A 21848-nucleotide genomic window follows, 5' to 3' on the forward strand; every position below is an offset into this window, starting at 1 on the left:
TAGCCTATGTTGGAGCTGCTATTCTTACTAACGGTTTCCCACCGTACAAAGAGCACACTATGTAGTACCACGTGGCTGAAATCATGCTTATTGGGCTACAAACAGTTGTTATACCCATGAAAGCCTCACAAAATACATGTTCAAGTTGCCCAGAATGGAACTTGGTAAATGAGGGAGGTGCCAGAGGGTAATGATGCAGTTTTTAGGGGACTGGCATTGGCTGAGAACATCAGTGGCCCACAATAGAGAAAATATAATTTAGATAAAACATGTTTTGATTCTGACTGGATTGGTATGATGAATGGAGATTGCTTTGTAATACATTTCCTATTTATATTTGCTTGGGCTCCCGAGTGGCGCAGCAGTCTAAGGCACGCTATCTCAGTGCTGGGGGCGTCACTACAGACCCTGGTTCGATCCAGGGCTGTATCACAACTGGCCGTGTTCGGGATTCCCATAGGGCGGCGCTCAACGTCGTCCGGGTTAGGGAAGGGTTTGTCCGGGTAGGCCGTCATCGTCAATAATAATTAGATTTTAACTGGCTTGCCTAGTTAAATAAAAACGTTTTTAAAAAGCATTACCACATTTGACATTTAACAGCATTGAAGGCAGTTGAACTATTTTCATGAAATAATTACTGACATCCAGATGTGTGGTAATAGTGTAAACCTTACAAATCATTCGATATTTAACAATAATTAGTCTAACCACTCTGATCATATTCCCTCCCTCAATGCTCCACAAGGAGGCAAAGAACGGTCATCAATGGCAGAAAGCGGATGAACTGAATCATTACTCAAAGCCCGCTTCGCGCTCAGAAGGGAATATCGCATCTCATCATCGTGGGTTACGAGATCTAACACTTTAGAAACACATTTCTCAAGTCAAGAACTATAGAAATGATCCCTGAAAGTATAGTCTTAAATAAGTTGAGGGCGAGCGAGGGTAGCCTATGTTGGAGCTGCTATTCTCAGTAACGGTTTCCCACCGTATAAAGAGCACACTATAGGACCACGTGCCTGAAATCATGCTTATCGGGCTACTTTTCATTAATAGGTCACATATGGAATGAGTTATTGTCGTGTTTTATGCCCAAGAAAGCTTCATAAAATACATTTTCAAGTTGCTCCACAATATAACTTTGCAAATGAGGGAGGTGCAGGAAGGAACTCATTCCAGTTTTTATGGGACTGGCATTGGCTGAAAAAGGCAATAGCCCACAATAGAGAAAATACAAGAAAAACATTTTTAGAACAAATGTAATTGAAAAGGTAGAGTTCTGACTGGATTAAAATCACATATCTCCTATAGAAGAACGTCATAGCAAGGAAAACAGGAACCAACTGTGTTGTATAATGGTGATAAACTATTTAATAACCTGAACTACACTACATGTACGAAAGAAGGTAATATTAACAATATTAAGCGCTAACCACTCTGATCATATTCCCTCCCTCAATGCTCCACAAGGAAGCAAAGAACGGTCATCAATGGCAGAGAGCGGATGAACTGAATCATTACTCAAAGCCCGCTTCGCGCTCAGAAGGGAATATCGCATCTCATCATCGTGGGTTACGAGATCTAACACTTTAGAAACACATTTCTCAAGTCAAGAACTATAGAAATGATCCCTGAAAGTATAGTCTTAATGTATCTTTGGGCAAGCAGGGGAAGTCTATGTCGGGACAAGCATTTCCACTAACGGTTTAATCTAAAGTGTCATTGTCTGCGAGATTTACAGAGGTAAATATACACCCGTTCATGGACACACAATATTCTTGATAAAATGTACGCCAATTACAATAATTATATCTAAAAATGTATTAATATTCTGTGAATGTCAGTACCCACAATACCTTGCTGGTAACAAGCGCTGTTGACTGTGGCGGCAGAGCTGAGCTCGCGGTCAACTTCATATAATGATGCACTTGTTCTTTGTAAATTTAAAACATGACCATATTGAAAAATGTGTTTACATATGTGTATTTTTTCGCGTTATTATAGTGAAATCTGCACAAGAAGTTTCGAAGACATTATATTTACATGGTGGAATCGATTGATGAGCGTACTGGTGCGTTGGGGAGAAGTGTCCTGACGGAATCATAAGAACGCATGTCTCGTTCCACTTTTCAAAAGAAAAGCGCGCTACGCCACAAATTGATCTGCTTTGCGAAATAACGGCACAATAACATTAATATAAAGATATGATTAAATAAGTAAAAACGCATTCATTAAAGCATTATTAAACGTAGCTGGCTACACAAGCTGGTGTCACGGCCGTAATTATAGAAATACGTTTTAATGTGTCAACCTGGCAAAACTTTACTGAGTAACGTTATCTGACAGTGAGAGGCTAGGAATTTGCGTTAGCTAGCCAACTAACAGCTACATCTAATTTTTCGCTGAACTTACCAGCAGCCACAGGAGACTGCTAAGGACGCTCATAATAATGTATAGAACGAAGAATTGAATGACAGCAAACCCATGGGAACCGTGTTTGAGTCCACTCACTCCGCTCAATTATTACCACAAGCCAGTCCTCCCCAATTCAGGTGCCAGCAGCTCATAGCTAGCCTTCGCAGTGCTCAGTTGATGAAATGAAAATAAACCAACTGCAGTCTTTTTAGAAAAAAACCCATACAAATGGATGATTGAAAATGTAGCTACCCAGCGCTGCCAAATAAAGTTATATCGTTCATGTCGCAGGTGCATGTCAGCTGATAATACAACTTTTGCGGTGAAAAAAAATGTAAAGCCCACGTGCGCATGTCCATTCTATGTAGTTGGCTGAAAAAACAAATACAGTGTGCCATTATGTTCCCTTCAAAAGTCTTTATTCGTGCATTCATCACACTTTTCACTTGCATTCTGTCAAGGTCTTTTCACACCAACCATACACTTCACCGCTTGGTTGAGGGAATGGTCGAGAAATGTGTTTATATGTTCTATAGCGTCTAATATAACGCAAATACGCAGAGTAACTATAAATCAGTTAAGTCAAACCATTTAAGTTATTTAATATTCAAACTAAATACAGAGATACACCTTGAATCGTTGAACATAATTACATCACTATCATGCTTACTGGTCCAAACTTAAAATCAAAACGTCTGCTCATAATATTGCTGTTAAGTAGATTTATATTACAAACAGATTAATAATTCAATAAATAAATATAATCACTACCAATTGAGGTGAAATGTTGGTCAATTACATAGTGAATCAAGGAAACCTAGGTTGCACAGTACACTGGTAGGAGGGCAGGTCAGCAATTTGCTTTCCGAAAAAGTACACTTTCAACGAAATTTGTTGCTGGAATGGAATTAGTTTTGACAGGGAAGACATGTAGAAAACAAGGCACACATGAAAAAAAGTTAGACTTCTTCCCCGCCTAATCATTACAAGCGTAACACACACAACAGACAGAAGACAAGGAGTCTTAAAGGAATATCATGATCTTGCTCTCTCTTTCTCTCATTTGGAAGATCATCAATTGCAAGCATTTCAAAAACATACTACTATTGCTTCATTGTAGAATTCATTGCATTTGTAGGCGATCTTTATTATCTAGCCAGATGACCAAACTTGCTGCTGAATATATGCAAGTAGGCCTGTGTAAACTGGAAAAAGCATGAATAGAAAAATACATGATTAAGACATTAAGATTCTCTTCCTTCTCCCATACCTTTCTCTCACTGGAAAAGGCATTTGATACAGATACTACACTTGACCATGCAGGCTCTTACTGTAATGTAAGTCACAGTCTTTATTTGACCATTATTATATATTATTATATTACAAACCTTAATGTGATACGAGCATGTTGCAAAACGGCAGCTCCTCTGCATGCTAGTGGAGGGGGTGGTGGCTGAGAACGCAGACTTAAAACCACAATGTTCCCCTGCAGATTGTTCATGGAATCCTTCACCTCCAGTCCCCCTCCATCTCTTTTCCTTGTCTTCATCCTCACCTTCATCATCCTATTCTCCTCATCTTCCTCCTCTTCCTCTCCTCATCATCCTCTTCCTCCTTCTTTAAAGCCTAGCCTGGAACCTCCTCTAGAGTTGGCGGATCTGTTTCCTGGCCTCGGCACGCAGGCAGATGGGGAAGGAGGCATGTTGTTTCCTGTTCACCTGGTAAACAATGACAATGGTACCATTAAACAGGGAATTTAGCCGGGATGCAGGATATAGACTAATACACAGGACTGTGCTTATTTCTTGTAGCCTGGTCCCAGATCTGTTTTATGCTGTCTTTCCAACTCCTATGGTCATTGTTTGGCGTTAGTTGTCAAGGCAGCACAAACAGATCTGGGCCAGACTATATTTCTTGTAACAATACTGGAAGAGATTGTAGGGTATTTTAAGTTATTATCATTGGATACTTGCATAGATGCACCATAGTCCTGATATGCTTCTGTAGGTGATCTGAAAGGACTTGATTGGTCTTAAAGTGATATTGTGTCAATCTATCCAGATCTTTTAAGTATAAACGGAATAGGTCAGAGGTTATAGGTCATCGAGACAGACAGAGCTGCAGTTCGCAGGTCCATTAAGAATAGGTCAGAGGTTATAGGTCATCGAGACAGACAGAGCTGCGGTTCGCAGGTCCATTGAGAATAGGTCAGAGGTTATAGGTCATAGATGAGATAAGAGATGAGTGGATTGTGGGTAATACTTATCTGCCAGCTAGCTCCTTCTTCATACAGGACTTGAAGGAAGTGAATCGCTCTGCGGTTTTGTAGCCCTGGGGTTTGTGAGCAGCAGAGTGGAAGAAACAGATAGGGTGGGAAAAGCGAGAGAGAGAGGAAATATAAGGAGGGGGTATTGGGATGCTGTTAGTCAAAAGGGAAGCCAGGACGACGAGGCCAAAAGAAATTGAACAGTAATATTTCAGACTCAAGACCCCATGCATAGGACATCAACGTAGGACCCGTTCAAGAGCGATTGATTGGCGTAGTATTAGAATGAATTCATACCTATTTCCTGATTATGCAACTGTCATGTGTAGGGCCTAGGAGTTTTCTCTGACCACATGCCTTATCTGACTAGGAAAAACTCTGGGCCCTAGTCATGATGACAATTGTAACTGTTTAACTTCACATACCACTAGGGGGCAGTAAAATACTTTGGAAGTGCAGGGAAGGTAGTCATTTACAACACTACAGACCTCCATATAACTGTGTAACTAGATTTGCTCTAGATAAAGATCTTAAAACTGCCACCACTTTTATGGCTGTCGACTAAAGTTAACAGTCAAAAGCTAGAATCAAATTACATTGTCCAAGTGTAACATAAAATAAAATGAGAGCATGACAAATTTCTAGTGATGGAAAACCAAACTAGATCATTCTCACTTTCTCCCTATCTCTCACTCTTCATACCCCCCCCCTCTCTCTTCATCCTTCTCTCTCTCTCCCTATCCATCTTTCTTCTCTCGCCTTTCCCTCCCACCTTACCTCCTTTCACCCCCCCACCCCCTCTCTCTCTCACCCAAATTCTCCCTTCCCCTTTCCCTCTCTCTCTACCTCAGTCCTCCCCCTCTCTCTGTCCCTACCCTCCCTCCGCGGTGCAGCCGGTCCTTCATAATGCCGATGAACTCCTTGTAGCTCAGCTGGTCGTCGTGGTCCACGTCAAAGATCTTGAAGATGGTGTGGACCAGGTGGCGTGTCAGCTTCAGGCCCGTGGCCACGTACACAGCCCGCCCAAACTCATCTGAGAGAGAGAGAGAGAGAGAGCACGGTGGGGGATATATAGAGGGGAGGGAGAGGGAGAAGGGGTGGGAAAGCAATAGAGGAAGACAGAGACAAGATACAGATGGGAGAGACAGGAAGAGAGGGGGATACAAAAAAAGAGAACAAGACGGAGTAGAAAAGTCACCTACAGCCATTATTCACAAGAGACTATTGAGCGAAAGGGAAATATCTCCACAGATATGAAATCCTAAAATGGAGGCTTACCTTGGCCAATGGAGCGACTGGCAAAGTTGTACATCTGCATGGCGATGGCAAAGTCCTCCAGGTTGTTGAGGAATTGGAAGAAGGAGCGGAACTCGTCGAAGGTGATGCCCTGTGAAGTAAAAAGACAGGGGATCCCATATAAGTGTGACACACAGAGCAATCTTTAATGGACACGGAGTGACAGACAGCTCTTGCAGTTCTCGGAATAGGGGGGGATGCTTCAAGCTCAAACCCATTAGTGATGATGGTCAAATTGGTGACGATGGTATGATCATGTGACCTTTGACCCATGCAACTTTGGCCCCTTTGACTGTAGGGACTAGGCCCGGGAATGACACAACCATGCTACACATTTAATACGTTTGTGTATCAGCTATGAATGTGGTTCCTGAGTGGTTCCTTCTGCAGACGTTGTGAGAGCTGATCATCTGTGCAGCGCCACTGCAAAAATAGAGGTTCACAGGTTTCACAAGTTTCACAACGCAAGGCTTTCTGGGATTTCATCCTTGAAAATCAAACTTCATTATTAGAAACGTAGACACACACTGGTTTGCAGTGTGGAACATGTAGACATATATTAGTTATGGGCCTCCCGAGTGGCGCAGTGGTCTAAGGCTGGTTCGAGTCCAGGCTCTGTCGCAGCCGGCCGCGACCGGGAGAGTCATGGGGCGGCACGCAATTGGCCCAGCGTCATCGGGTTAGGGGAGGGTTTGGCCCGGCAGAGATGTTCTTGTCCCATCGCGCACTAGCGACTCCTGTGGCGGGCCGGGCGCAGTGCACGCTGACCAGGTCACCAGGTGTACAGTGTTTCCTCCGACACATTGGTGTGGCTGGCTTCCGAGTTAAGCGGCGTTGTGTCAAGAAGCAGTGCGGCTGTGTTGTGTTTCGGAGGATGCACGGATCTCGACCTTCGCTTCTCCTGAGTCCGTACGGGAGTTGCAGCGATGCGACAAGACTGTAACTACCAATTGGATACCAGGAAATTGGGGAGAAAAAGGGGTAATTAAAGAAGACCTATATTAGTTTGTGGTGGTCGTTCCATTGATCTAACAGAGCTATTGGCTTTGATGGCTGGAGCCCAAGGTTCCACAAGAGGTGAAGGCATGCTCTAGTGACCACCAATAGTCTGTCTGTAGGTATCACTCATTTCAGCCCGAGCTGCATCACACTAAAACAAAGAATAAAAGAAAGGTATGAGACGCAGGAGGCTGGTCACACCTTAATTGGGGAGGACAGACTCGTGGTAATGACTGGAGAAGAATCAGTGGAATGGTATCAAACATATGGTTTCCATGGTTTCTAGGTGTTTGATGCCATTTCATTTGCTCCGTTCCAGACATTATTTAGAGCCGTTCTCCCCTCAGCAGCCTCCACTGGGATGAGAGACTGTAAACGTGGCCTAGTGATGACAACACAGAGAGGCATTCTGAAGTGGTGACTAACACCAGTCTATTTCACATACAAAATTCTGCTATGGAAACATCCTGGTGGGGGTTCTCTACAAGCCCGACCTGTGTATCTTCCTTCTTCCTTTTCACCAAGTCTCCTCATTTTAAACACCCTTGGCTGAGGTTAAACCTCCCCAAGTAATCTCCTTTACAAAACCAGTTAGCGAACACAGTTAGCCTGCTGCTAAGGTTAAACCTCCCCAAGTAATCTCCTTTACAAAACCAGTTAGCGAACACAGGTAGCCTGCTGCTAAGGTTAAACCTCCCCAAGTAATCTCCTTTACAAAACCAGTTAGCTAACACAGGTAGCCTGCTGCTAAGGTTAAACCTCCCCAAGTAATCTCCTTTACAAAACCAGTTAGCTAACACAGGTAGCCTGCTGCTAAGGTTAAACCTCCCCAAGTAATCTCCTTCACAAAACCAGTTAGCTAACACAGGTAGCCTGCTGCTAAGGTTAATCTTCCCCAAGTAATCTCCTTTACAAAACCAGTTAGCTAACACAGGTAGCCTGCTGCTAAGGTTAAACCTCCCCAAGTAATCTCCTTCACAAAACCAGTTAGCTAACACAGGTAGCCTGCTGCTAAGGTTCAACCTCCACAAGTAATCTCCTTTACAAAACCAGTTAGCTAACACAGGTAGCCTGCTGCTAAGGTTCAACCTCCACAAGTAATCTCCTTCACAAAACCAGTTAGATAACACAGGTAGCCTGCTGCTAAGGTTAATCTTCCCCAAGTAATCTCCTTTACAAAACCAGTTAGCTAACACAGGTAGCCTGCTGCTAAGGTTAAACCTCCACAAGTAATCTCCTTTACAAAACCAGTTAGCTAACACAGGTAGCCTGCTGCTAAGGTTCAACCTCCACAAGTAATCTCCTTTACAAAACCAGTTAGCTAACACAGGTAGCCTGCTGCTAAGGTTCAACCTCCACAAGTAATCTCGTTCACAAAACCAGTTAGATAACACAGGTAGCCTGCTGCTAAGGTTAATCTTCCCCAAGTAATCTCCTTTACAAAACCAGTTAGCTAACACAGGTAGCCTGCTGCTAAGGTTAAACCTCCCCAAGTAATCTCCTTTACAAAACCAGTTAGCTAACACAGGTAGCCTGCTGCTAAGGTTAAACCTCCCCAAGTAATCTCCTTCACAAAACCAGTTAGCTAACACAGGTAGCCTGCTGCTAAGGTTAATCTTCCCCAAGTAATCTCCTTCACAAAACCAGTTAGCTAACACAGGTAGCCTGCTGCTAAGGTTAATCTTCCCCAAGTAATCTCCTTCACAAAACCAGTTAGCTAGCACAGGTAGCCTGCTGCTAAGGTTAATCTTCCCCAAGTAATCTCCTTTACAAAACCAGTTAGCTAACACAGGTAGCCTGCTGCTAAGGTTAAACCTCCCCAAGTAATCTCCTTTACAAAACCAGTTAGCTAACACAGGTAGCCTGCTGCTAAGGTTAAACCTCCCCAAGTAATCTCCTTCACAAAACCAGTTAGCTAACACAGGTAGCCTGCTGCTAAGGTTAATCTTCCCCAAGTAATCTCCTTTACAAAACCAGTTAGCTAACACAGGTAGCCTGCTGCTAAGGTTCAACCTCCACAAGTAATCTCCTTTACAAAACCAGTTAGCTAACACAGGTAGCCTGCTGCTGAGGCTAGCAAACACAGACCAGTAGCGAACAATGCTCTCTAAATCAGCACAGTGTGTGTGGACAGACAGGGAAGTGTTTAACCGTCTGACTAACTAGGACCTGTTGGAACTTAAAGTGGGAGATATGTAACGATGTGGAAAATGCCTTAGACAAACAGAGTGTGTGTGCCAGTGTGTATCTGTCTGCGCGGTCAACAAATCCATTCCGGGCGAGTGGCTCTTACCTGCCTGGTCCTCCTTTGATGCCCTGTGAACCCGATAGCCTCCATACAAACAGACAGGAGCCAGCCACCCCAGTGATACCTACAGACAGACTGGGCCATAGAGTAATCTAGAAAAGACTATTGGAGGTCACTGGAGCATGCCTTCACCTCCTGTGGAACCTTGGGCTCCAGCCTGCTAGCTCAATGGAACGACCACCGCTAACTAATGGATGTCTACATGTACGACACCGCAAAGCAACGGGCGTCTACGTTTCTTACTGAGACTTCTGATGAATGGATGAGTACGGCAGAATGCCTGGCTGACAGTGGACTTGTTGAACTGAGTGGGTTACCTAACGAGGCGTATTCAGGAAAACACCTGCATTGGAAGTAGACCTATAAGATGCAGGTCCACTAATTGCTTCAGTTAAAACTGTACGGCCCACCAACAGTATGAGAAACTAATCTTGAGTGGGCTATTTGACTGAGCTGACTTGTAAATCTTTTGACATCGTGTTTAGGTATGTATCAACTTCTACCTCTAAACCATAAGACTGCTGAACAATTAATCAAATACACACCCGGACTTTGTTTCTACACTGCTGCTACTCATCTACACAAAGTCACTTTAACCCTACCTACATGTACAAATGACCTGGACTAACCTGTATCCCGGCACATTGACTCTGTACCGGTACCTCCTGTATATGGCCTCATTATTATCATTTTTATTGTGTTACTTTTTTTGTTTGTTGCTTTAGTTGATTAATCATTTAGTCAAAATGTTCTTAACTCTATTTTCTCAAAACGGTATTGTTGGTAAGTAAACATTTCACGGTAAGGTCTACACCTGCTTTAATACCATTTGATTTGATTTGATCGGGCGTGGGTGGGTGAAGAACCAGGGGTCCGTTCAAAATGACTCAAGACAACAGTGAGGCAGAGCAGACAGGACGTGCTAAGAAGATGATTCGTCTCATCATTAGGGAATAGGGACAAACCTGCTGTCTCTTCCAGAGCGTGGAAAGATAAAACACAAGAAGAACGTTGCATGAACACGAGGACAAAAACACTGCAGAACTTCATTTTCCATCTTCATGCAGCCTACGGTTGGTTAAATAACTTGGGAAGTTTTCGAAGCAAAGTGCAGTGTAGGCAGAACATACCGTCTTGGCTGTGGGGTGTGTTGATGCGTATCCAAACCGATAGATTCACAACGTGCTGTTCATGCAGATCAAGGCTCTACTGTACATTACACACATTGATTTGCCATTAAGGGACGGAAAGTGTTGCGTAATATAATAACAATCGATCAGAGAAAAAAATGTCGGAGCAGAAAGTGCCAGTATATACACTTTACTCAAAAACGTCACTTTACACTGGATCCAACTCCAACTCTACATGAACACAACAAAGCGTTAGCTAGCTAGAGCCAGATAACTCAAAGCCTTTGTATACGACACAGAGCACAACACACTGGCTTGTCGATCAATCAACAGTTATCACACATAGGCAATGGGGTCAGCGCAATTGAGAGCCAGTCAGTCAGTCAGTGAGTGAGTCAGAGCTGGCCCGTCAGATTACACTGGTCCTTACAACTGGCCTTCAGGTGTTGGCCCGTCAGATTACACTGGTCCTTACAACTGGCCTTCAGGTGTTGGCCCGTCAGATTACACTGGTCCTTACAACTGGCTGTCAGGTGTAAGTGTCAGATGTAACGGATTCACTATCTCTAGTTGATCTAACTGATGGGCCAGTGGTGCGTTCAGGTGTAGAGAGAAAAAGACACAGTGCCCGGAGGACCATGACAAGGTGGGAACACAAATATAGAGGGTAGGAGGGGGGAATAGGGGTCAGGGGGTCAGGTGGGGCAGGAAGGGCTGAGAGGGGGAGTGGGGTGATGGGAGAGACATCGAGGAGGTTAAAGGGGTGAGAGAGTAAAGGGAGGTGAACAGAAAGTGTGGGTTGTGGAAGAAAGAGAGAGACAGACCATTACAGGGCCTGTTTCTTCAAAGAATCTCAGAGTAGAAGTTCTGATCTAGGATCAGGACCCCACCTGGCCCTATAACCTCATTCATTATGAGCTAAAAGGCTATACTGATCGTAGTTAAACATTCCTACTCAGAGACACTTTGTGAAATGTGGAAGTAGAAGAGGGAGAGAGGAGAGAGAGAGGGAGAGAGGGATGAAGAGAAGGAGAGAGAGGGGGGGAGGGAGAGAGGGAGGGAGGGGAAAGTAGATTATAGAGTGCTTGACCACACTCGTGTCATGCTATGGTTCAAGGTTCTAGATGTTCTAGATGTAGTCTACCTTGTGTGTGTGTGTGTTCCTCTACCTTCTCATGTGTGTGTGTTCCTCTACCTTCTCATGTGTGTGTGTTCCTCTACCTTCTCATGTGTGTGTGTTCCTCTACCTTCTCATGTGTGTGTGTTCCTCTACCTTCTCATGTGTGTGGTGTGTGTTCCTCTACCTTCTCATGTGTGTGTGTTCCTCTACCTTCTCGTCAGGGATGCTCTGGCGGACATTGTCCAGGTAACTGCTGATGTTCTCTACGTTGGTGTAACGCAGCAGGATGCGGGCAAAGTCCTCCTCACTGATGGTGGTCATGCCTTTAGAGTAGGTCAGGAACTCTATCTCCAAAACCTCTGTCTGGAGGTTATCCATGAACCTGGGAGAGAGAGAGAGGACCAAGTAACAGAGAGAAGGTACATGTCTATGGTATCGCAGTATGTATCTATGGAATCGCAGTATGTGTCTATGGTAGTGCAGTAAGTGTCTATGGTAGTGCAGTATGTGTCTATGGTAGTGCAGTATGGTAGTGCAGTATGTGTCTATGGTAGTGCAGTATGTGTCTATGGTAGTGCAGTATGTGTCTATGGTAGTGCAGTATGGTAGTGCAGTATGTGTCTATGGTAGTGCAGTATGTGTCTATGGTAGTGCAGTATGTGTATGGTGGTGCAGTACGTGTCTATGGTAGTGCAGTACGTGTCTATGGTAGTGCAGTATGTGTATGGTGGTGCAGTACGTGTCTATGGTAGTGCAGTAAGTGTCTATGGTAGTGCAGTATGTGTCTATGGTAGTGCAGTATGTGTCTATGGTAGTGCAGTACGTGTCTATGGTAGTGCAGTATGTGTCTATGGTGGTGCAGTATGTGTATACGTGTCTATGGTAGTGCAGTATGTGTATGGTGGTGCAGTACGTGTCTATGGTAGTGCAGTACGTGTCTATGGTAGTGCAGTATGTGTCTATGGTAGTGCAGTATGTGTCTATGGTAGTGCAGTATGTGTCTATGGTAGTGCAGTAAGTGTCTATGGTAGTGCAGTAAGTGTCTATGGTAGTGCAGTATGTGTCTATGGTAGTGCAGTATGGTAGTGCAGTATGTGTCTATGGTAGTGCAGTACGTGTCTATGATAGTGCAGTAAGTGTCTATGATAGTGCAGTATGTGTCTATGGTAGTGCAGTAAGTGTCTATGATAGTGCAGTATGTGTCTATGGTAGTGCAGTATGTGTCTATGGTAGTGCAGTATGTGTCTATGGTAGTGCAGTATGTGTCTAGTGCAGTAAGTGTCTATGGTAGTGCAGTACGTGTCTATGGTAGTGCAGTATGTGTCTATGGTAGTGCAGTATGTGTATGGTGGTGCAGTACGTGTCTATGGTAGTGCAGTACGTGTCTATGTTAGTGCAGTATGTGTCTATGGTAGTGCAGTACGTGTCTATGGTAGTGCAGTATGGTAGTGCAGTATGTGTCTATGGTAGTGCAGTACGTGTCTATGGTGGTGCAGTACGTGTCTATGGTAGTGCAGTACGTGTCTATGGTAGTGCAGTATGGTAGTGCAGTATGTGTCTATGGTAGTGCAGTATGGTAGTGCAGTATGTGTCTATGGTAGTGCAGTATGTGTCTATGCTATCGCAGTATGTGTCTATGGTAGTGCAGTAAGTGTATATGGTAGTGCAGTATGGTAGTGCAGTATGTGTCTATGGTAGTGCAGTATGTGTCTATGTTAGTGCAGTATGTGTCTATGGTAGTGCTGTATGTGTCTATGTTAGTGCAGTACGTGTCTATGGTAGTGCAGTACGTGTCTATGGTAGTGCAGTACGTGTCTATGGTAGTGCAGTACGTGTCTATCGTAGTGCAGTATGTGTCTATGGTAGTGAAGTACGTGTCTATGGTAGTGCAGTATGTGTCTATGGTAGTGCAGTACGTGTCTATGGTAGTGCAGTATGTGTCTATGCTATCGCAGTATGTGTCTATGGTAGTGCAGTAAGTGTATATGGTAGTGCAGTATGTGTCTATGGTAGTGCAGTATGTGTCTGGTAGTGCAGTACGTGTCTATGGTAGTGCAGTATGTGTCTATGGTAGTGCAGTACGTGTCTATGGTAGTGCAGTATGTGTATATGGTAATGCAGTACGTGTCTATGGTAGTGCAGTACGTGTCTATGGTAGTGCAGTATGTGTATATGGTAATGCAGTACGTGTCTATGGTAGTGCAGTACGTGTCTATGGTAGTGCAGTACGTGTCTATGGTAGTGCAGTATGTGTCTATGTTAGTGCAGTATGTGTCTATGGTAGTGCAGTATGTGTCTATGGTAGTGCAGTAAGTGTCTATGGTAGTACAGTACGTGTCTATGGTAGTGCAGTATGTGTCTATGGTAGTGCAGTACGTGTCTATGGTAGTGCAGTACGTGTCTATGGTAGTGCAGTATGTGTCTATAGTAGTGCAGTACATGTCTATGGTAGTGCAGTATGGTAGTGCAGTATGTGTCTATGGTAGTGCAGTACGTGTCTATGGTGGTGCAGTACGTGTCTATGGTAGTGCAGTATGTGTCTATGGTAGTGCAGTACGTGTCTATGGTAGTGCAGTATGTGTCTATGGTAGTGCAGTATGTGTCTATGGTAGTGCAGTATGTGTCTATGGTAGTGCAGTACGTGTCTATGGTAGTGCAGTACGTGTCTATGGTAGTGCAGTGTGTGTCTATGGTAGTGCAGTACGTGTCTATGGTGGTGCAGTACGTGTCTATGGTAGTGCAGTAAGTGTCTATGGTAGTGCAGTACGTGTCTATGGTAGTGCAGTAAGTGTCTATGGTAGTGCAGTATGGTAGTGCAGTATGTGTCTATGGTAGTGCAGTATGTGTCTATGGTAGTGCAGTATGTGTCTATGGTAGTGCAGTATGTGTCTATGGTGGTGCAGTATGTGTCTATGGTAGTGCAGTATGTGTCTATGGTAGTGCAGTATGTGTCTATGGTAGTGCAGTATGTGTCTATGTTAGTGCAGTATGTGTCTATGGTAGTGCAGTACGTGTCTATGGTAGTGCAGTAAGTGTCTATGGTAGTGCAGTATGGTAGTGCAGTATGTGTCTATGGTAGTGCAGTATGTGTCTATGTTAGTGCATTAAGTGTCTATGGTAGTGCAGTATGGTAGTGCAGTATGTGTCTATAGTAGTGCAGTACATGTCTATGGTAGTGCAGTATGGTAGTGCAGTATGTGTCTATGGTAGTGCAGTACGTGTCTATGGTGGTGCAGTACGTGTCTATGGTAGTGCAGTATGTGTCTATGGTAGTGCAGTACGTGTCTATGGTAGTGCAGTATGTGTCTATGGTAGTGCAGTATGTGTCTATGGTAGTGCAGTATGTGTCTATGGTAGTGCAGTACGTGTCTATGGTAGTGCAGTACGTGTCTATGGTAGTGCAGTGTGTGTCTATGGTAGTGCAGTACGTGTCTATGGTGGTGCAGTACGTGTCTATGGTAGTGCAGTAAGTGTCTATGGTAGTGCAGTACGTGTCTATGGTAGTGCAGTAAGTGTCTATGGTAGTGCAGTATGGTAGTGCAGTATGTGTCTATGGTAGTGCAGTATGTGTCTATGGTAGTGCAGTATGTGTCTATGGTAGTGCAGTATGTGTCTATGGTGGTGCAGTATGTGTCTATGGTAGTGCAGTATGTGTCTATGGTAGTGCAGTATGTGTCTATGGTAGTGCAGTATGTGTCTATGTTAGTGCAGTATGTGTCTATGGTAGTGCAGTACGTGTCTATGGTAGTGCAGTAAGTGTCTATGGTAGTGCAGTATGGTAGTGCAGTATGTGTCTATGGTAGTGCAGTATGTGTCTATGTTAGTGCATTAAGTGTCTATGGTAGTGCAGTATGGTAGTGCAGTATGTGTCTATGGTAGTGCAGTATGTGTCTATGGTAGTGCAGTATGTGTCTATGGTAGTGCAGTATGTGTCTATGGTAGTGCAGTATGTGTCTATGGTAGTGCAGTATGTGTGTGAGAGTAACTGAATACTATATCTGAGTATGAGAGAGCAGTAAAACTGAAACAAGTGACAGAGTAGATTAACTATGTTCCACAGAACGTCATTTTATAGGGCTCTATTACGATGAATCAATTAATCGGCATGGCGATACCTGTAGAAGTCGTCAAAGGTCAGCTCCGCCTTCCCCTTCTTCCCAAAGAAGTGCACCAGCAGTGTGGTGTCAATCATCATACCCTCCTCTGCACGCTGACATCCCATTGGCCAGACAGGGGGACAGGGAGAAAAGAAAAACAATGCAGTGACTGACATTACAACACATTCTCTGATTGAATGAGGAGTGGGGACCGGTCCGTGTGGATGGGATCATGAATCCAAGATGGCAGCCATCGTACCGAACAACCAGCCAGTCGCATGTGAGGTGCATCAATGGGGCAACAACAGTCAGTCAAGTCAATTAATCAATCAGCTTCACCAAGTGTTCACAACAAGGCTTGAGTCTGAGCAGCACCTGCACAGATCCACTGATCTCCAAACCATCCGTGTGTTATAGCTGTTAGTAGACATATTGGATTAGGGCTATCGGATGGTGTGTAGATCGGATATTCTTGTGCAGCCCAGACTGATAAATGGTGTTGCAGCCAGCAGTGTGACAGACAGACAGACAGGACAGGAGAGCACACAGACAGGTAAGGCTATAGACAGACGGACAGACAGACACACACAAAGACATGCCTGTAGACACACAGAGAGAAGGAGGAGAAAGAGAGAGAGCGGAGGAGACAGACGACACACTGTCATTTTAGCTGAGACAGGCACATATGCCACCACATCCCATGCATTTCTGTTCAAACCCCCAAACACCACACATAGAAAACCACAGCAGAACAGAAAACCCACCGCAACAGAAATGTGCACAAGAATGTGAGCAAGATTCCACCTTTTTCTAAAAGACCGTAACATAATCAGGTGTCTTTGAAGTATTTATGAATTCTTTCATGTTTTCTTTCTTTCTGCCCTCTAAACCACTCTCTCTGTGTACAAAATATCCCTCCCCTCTCTTCTGCGTGGGCTTTGTAAGGGATCTGGGATATTTGAAACCAATTAGGGTGTATTTGGGATGTTTATGTATTTACCGCGGTTTTGTAATCCGCTGTTTAACACTCCCTTAATCCCGGGGAGTCGGAAAATTCCGGAAAAGGGGGAAGGGGGGGTGTATCGGCGTGTGTGTGTGTGTAGGAGGGGATAATTCAGAAAAAGGTGTTTATATGACTGGGCTTTATCACATAATAACGGATACAGGCCAAATCCCGAGGAACCCTGTCTGAGCTTCCAAGGGCCCATAGAGGGCGATATCGATCGATGATTGATATAAAAACCAAATGGGCCAATAGGTTTGGTTCCTCTCCCCGCCATGCCCCACCCTTCCCCCAATCCAACCAATCTGGCGTCATGCTGAAGGCAGAGTGTAACTGGCATTGGCAAACTCTCATCATATCCTTCTCCATAGGGGGAGACTGCATTCAGCCATGTTCAGATTCAGCAGTAGCTTCACGATGCTATACGGCTAATTAAACTGGTCCCAGGTCAGTCCGTGCTGTCTCGCCAAGGTTGAGTCAACTGTGACAAGACAGCATAAAACTGATCTGAGAGCAGGCTGGCAAATGTCCAATACCTTTAGTCTAAAGTCCTAATCCACCAGGGAACGGGAAAAATTATTCAAAGGAAAAAAGAACAGAATTGAAAGAAGAGACATTGTCGTCATTCCGCTTGACGGCCCAAATGAAGGCACTTTTGACGGCCGATGCCAGATGTTGTTTGGAAACATCATACTGTGTAGAATTAAAATGTACTCCCCAGGGATGGAATTTAAAAACAATGCAACTAAAAGATAATGGAGAAATCATGTAAGGATAGGTCTATTTCACATGCTGTATAGGGGGGACAAGTCAGTGTCTCTCAAAGGAAATCATGTTTAGTAGCATTACGTCACTGTAAAAACTAACTAACACTTATCAGTCTGTTTCAGTTGTGTAACTTTTAGATTCTTACACTAATTATATACCGAACAAAAATATAAACGTAACATACAATTTCAGATTTTACTTAGACACATTTTATATAAGGATATCATGAAATTGAAATAAATCTATTAGGCCCTGATCTATGGATTTCACAAGACTGGGCAGGGGCGCAGCCATGGGGTGGCCTGGGAGGGCATAGGCCCACCCACTCGTGAGCCAGGCCCAGCCAATAAGGATGTGTTTTTCCCCACAAAAGGGCTTTATTACAGACAGAAATGCGTTTCAGTTTCATCAGCTGTCTGGGTGTCTGGTCTCAGATGATCCCGCAGGTAAAGAAGCCAGATGTGGAGGTCCTGGGCTGGCGTGGTTACACGTGGTCTGGGGTTGTGAGGCCAGTTGGATGTACTGCCAAATTCTCTAAAACGACGTCGGAGGTGGCGTATGGTAGAGAAATTAACATTAAATGATCTGGCAACAGCTCTGGTGGACATTCCTGCAGTCAATTGCATGCTCCCTCAAAACTTGAGACATCTGTGGCATTGTGTTATGTGACAAAACGGCACAATTCAGAGTGGCCTTTTGTTGTCCCCAGCACAAGGTGCACCTTTGTAATGACCACGCTGTTTAATCAGCTTCTTGATATGCCACACCTGTCAGGTGGATGGATTATCTTGGCAAAAGAGAAATGCTCACTAACAGGGATGAACAAATGTGTGCACATTTAAGAGAACAAAGCTTTTTGTGAGTATGGAACATTTCTGGGATATTTTACTTCAGCTCATGAAACATTGGCCCAACACTTTACATGTGTTGGTATTTTTGTTTGTATAGCTTTACATAGAAATGAAGTATCACTCTGTCATACTTAAACGGACTATCTTCTTCAAGTGGCTTCCCTATAAAACGTACAACTTCTTATATCTCATGGCATCTGTGGTTTGAGGATGTGTTTATTTTTGCAAAAGGAATAAACGTGTAAAATATACATGGTGAAATGACTAGCTTCTTCTTCAAAAGGCAAGCCCCTATATGACACATTCTCTTTGTGCCCAGACTAGACAATACACGTGTTTACTTCTTCTCCTTTTCTACCACCCATCTCTCTCTCTTTCTTTCTTTCTCTCCCTCTCTCTCTCCTGGAAGAGTGAGATCACGACCTGACACCTCTCGGTTCCTGGAAGCTGGGGAGCGCGAGTATGTGAGCTCATCGCTATCGACGACATAATGGTTATCACGCCCACCAGGCGTGCGAGTCAGCACCTGGTTTGTGTGTGTGTTTGTGTGTGTGTGTCCCCGCTGTGGCCTTTGATCTCAGAACAGAGGTGAAAAACAGTGATTACTGATGTCAACCCCTAAAACGTCTCTCTCTCTCTCTCTCTCTCGCTCACTCCCATCCCTCCCTCCCTCTCCTGAATAACACATTAGACCTGTTATTGGAGGTCTGGAGAGTCAGCCAGCCAGACAGTCCTTTCTGACACAGACAAACACAGGGGGCCTAATGGGAGACTCATCATGATAGAGAACCTGAATAGGAGTTAAACACACATCCCTCCTCTCTCTCTCTCTCTCTCTCTCTCTCTCTCCCTCTCTCTCTCTATCTATCCCTCTCTCTTTGATAGCCTCTAGATGAAAGGGTTCAGTCTATGTAAATACAGGTCATCTCCATGATCTCCTGCAGTCTCCCAGTGTTATTGTCTCTCCTCTGCTTCCGCTGCTAGCCACCTATTAGCCAACAAATAGGCTGCCAAACAAGTCGTCAGGCTGAGAAACACTGGACTGCCAAGTCAGCCGTGCTCAATTGTAGACGAACGGCAATGATCTAAAGTGTGTGTGTGCGTGTGTGTGTGTGTGCTTGTGTGTGTTTGTGTGTGTGTGTGTGTGTGTGTGTTTGTGTGTGTGTGGTGTGTGTGTGTGTGTGTGTGTGTGTGTGTGTGTGTGTGTGTGTGTGTGTGTGTTTGTGTGCGGTGCTAGAATGATGATGTTGTTTTGGTATAACACTTTGTAGCTAAGCAGGTCGTCACTGTATTTTATGCTAAGAACGTTTTCTAACTGGATTTTCTTGACAAACGGGGGCTGACATGCAGGGGACAACAACAACCACCAGGACCCAACACAGAGAGGTGGCGGGAGGTAACATCGATAAGCATGAAACACAAGAGAAACAAATAGGTTTTATAACCATAAAACAAAAACACAACATCTGAATCTAAGAATCTAATACAGAAAAAACAATAGACTACACAGTGACAGAGCTGTCCTATGGCTATGGATGGATGGGTCAAAGCCAAGGGAAGAGTATTGACCTTTTCCAGTCAAAGGAGGGATGGGATCAAGTGACTAAAAGAACCACTAGAAACCAAGAGAGGGATGGTCGGGTATGAGAGACACAAATGGACGAATGAATGGACAGAGGACCAGTATACCTCTGCCAGGTCTGAGAACTGCTAAATGGATCTAGGCTGCGAATGATGGAGGGATAGATGGCGGTAAAGAAGGAGGGGAGAAAGAAACGAGGGAGGAAGGGTGGACAGAGGACAGGTGTACCTCTGCCAGGTCTGAGAACAGGGCTTGACTGGCGCCGCGCCTCAGAACGTCCCAATAGCTCCGGGCCACAAACTGACGACTGTCTTTTTTAACCACCTGCAGGAGTTTTTACCAGAAGCACAAACATCGTACAAGAAAAACAGAGGACAACTGAAGGAGGGAAGAGAGGATGAAATGAAGGAACGACCATGATCATTTCTCTCCATCTCGTTTGAAATTGACAATCAATCAAAGGCCAAATGAAAGATTTCATCACAAAATCGGAGGGATTGCCTTAGTGATATGCTAATCGTATAGAAGACGGATCACAGTAACATTTAAATAACGACCAGCCTCACAGTGATATCGCTATTATAGTAGAATGATTTGTCATCGTATCAAAGAGATTGGATGCAATGATACAATCCAACACTGGATTTCTAGACAGGGGGATTGTTTTACAACTATCCTACCTCCCTCTTCCCTCAGATGAGTCAGACATTTAACAAGACATCATTTGACTCCATTCCGTTTTCCTTCGCTCCAGTCAACCGACACTGATACAGCACGGTGGCTTGACTATCACTTTGAATTCACTCAAGTAAAGTCGTTAAGTATAAACCACTCACAATGTGTGTACAGACTGAAGCACAACCAACAGAAGAGTGTTGAAACCTCATCTATAGCACACATCCAATACAGTGATTGGCCACCTGTCTTGTCTCTCTCTATAGGGGAACACAGTGATTGGCCCACCTGTCTCTCTCTATAGGGGAATACAGTGATTGGCCACCTGTCTTGTCTCTGTCTATAGGGGAATACGGACTGTGTTTACTTCATAGGGTTATTACATCATAAGGACTGTGTTTACTTCATAGAGTGATTACATCATAAGGACTGTGTTAACTTCATAGAGTGATTACATCATAAGGACTGTGTTTACTTCATAGGGTTATTACATCATAAGGACTGTGTTTACTTCATAGAGTGATTACATCATAAGGACTGTGTTTATTTCATAGAGTGATTACATCATAAGGACTGTGTTTACTTCATAGGGTTATTACATCATAAGGACTGCGTTTACTTCATAGAGTGATTACATCATAAGGACTGTGTTTACTTCATAGAGTGATTACATCATAAGGACTGTGTTTACCTCCTAGGGTTATTACATCATAAGGACTGTGTTTACTTCATAGAGTGATTACATCATAAGGACTGTGTTTAGTTCATAGAGTGATTACATCATAAGGACTGTGTTTACTTCATAGAGTGATTACATCATAAGGACTGTGTTTACCTCCTAGGGTTATTACATCATAAGGACTGTGTTTACTTCATAGAGTGATTACATCATAAGGACTGTGTTTACTTCACAGAGTGATTACATCATAAGGACTGTGTTTACTTCATAGTGTGCTTACATCACAAGGACTGTGTTTACTTCATAGGGTTATTACATCATAAGGACTGTGTTTACTTCATAGAGTGATTACATCATAAGGACTGTGTTTACCTCCTAGGGTTATTACATCATAAGGACTTTGTTTACTTCATAGGGTTATTACATCACTAGAGTGATCTTATTTGCACAGGGTTCTTACTAGTCTGCCTACTTCATTGAGGGTACTTACATGTAAGGTGCTTACTTCAAAATGTGTGCTCACTCTACTATCCATACTATTTGCCACCCCCCCCCCCCCCCCTTTCTATTTTAAGCCAGAGTGTTTCTTAGTCATTCTAAATCAAATCATCCTCTTTTGTTGACACCCCTCTCTCTGACCCCTAGAATCGTTACTCCTC

General features: G+C 43.9%; 1 protein-coding gene and 2 non-coding genes across 3 annotated transcripts in view; all 3 read right to left on the bottom strand.

Moving 5' to 3' along the window:
* Positions 1–706: 706 nt before the first annotated feature.
* On the bottom strand, positions 707–922 carry LOC139399965 (small nucleolar RNA U3). Its single transcript, XR_011632302.1, has one exon. It is a non-coding gene; the product is annotated as a small nucleolar RNA U3 (small nucleolar RNA).
* Positions 923–1431: 509 nt separating this feature from the next.
* On the bottom strand, positions 1432–1647 carry LOC139399964 (small nucleolar RNA U3). The gene has a single exon (XR_011632301.1). It is a non-coding gene; the product is annotated as a small nucleolar RNA U3 (small nucleolar RNA).
* A 2199-nt stretch (positions 1648–3846) lies between these two features.
* LOC139399963 (calcium uptake protein 3, mitochondrial-like) overlaps positions 3847–21848 on the bottom strand; it is a 29233-nt gene continuing 11231 nt past the window's right edge. Inside the window, exons 8-14 of the mRNA XM_071145100.1 lie at positions 20064–20159; positions 15650–15744; positions 11745–11916; positions 5960–6068; positions 5557–5714; positions 4682–4746; positions 3847–4136 (exon numbers count right to left, since the gene is read on the bottom strand). Of these exons, the coding sequence (XP_071001201.1) occupies positions 4130–4136; positions 4682–4746; positions 5557–5714; positions 5960–6068; positions 11745–11916; positions 15650–15744; positions 20064–20159 (702 nt within the window). The 3' untranslated portion in view covers positions 3847–4129. The remainder of the gene's footprint in view (positions 4137–4681; positions 4747–5556; positions 5715–5959; positions 6069–11744; positions 11917–15649; positions 15745–20063; positions 20160–21848) is intronic.

This window comes from Oncorhynchus clarkii, unplaced genomic scaffold, assembly GCF_045791955.1.
Source record: "Oncorhynchus clarkii lewisi isolate Uvic-CL-2024 unplaced genomic scaffold, UVic_Ocla_1.0 unplaced_contig_6761_pilon_pilon, whole genome shotgun sequence".
Lineage (NCBI taxonomy): Eukaryota > Metazoa > Chordata > Actinopteri > Salmoniformes > Salmonidae > Oncorhynchus > Oncorhynchus clarkii.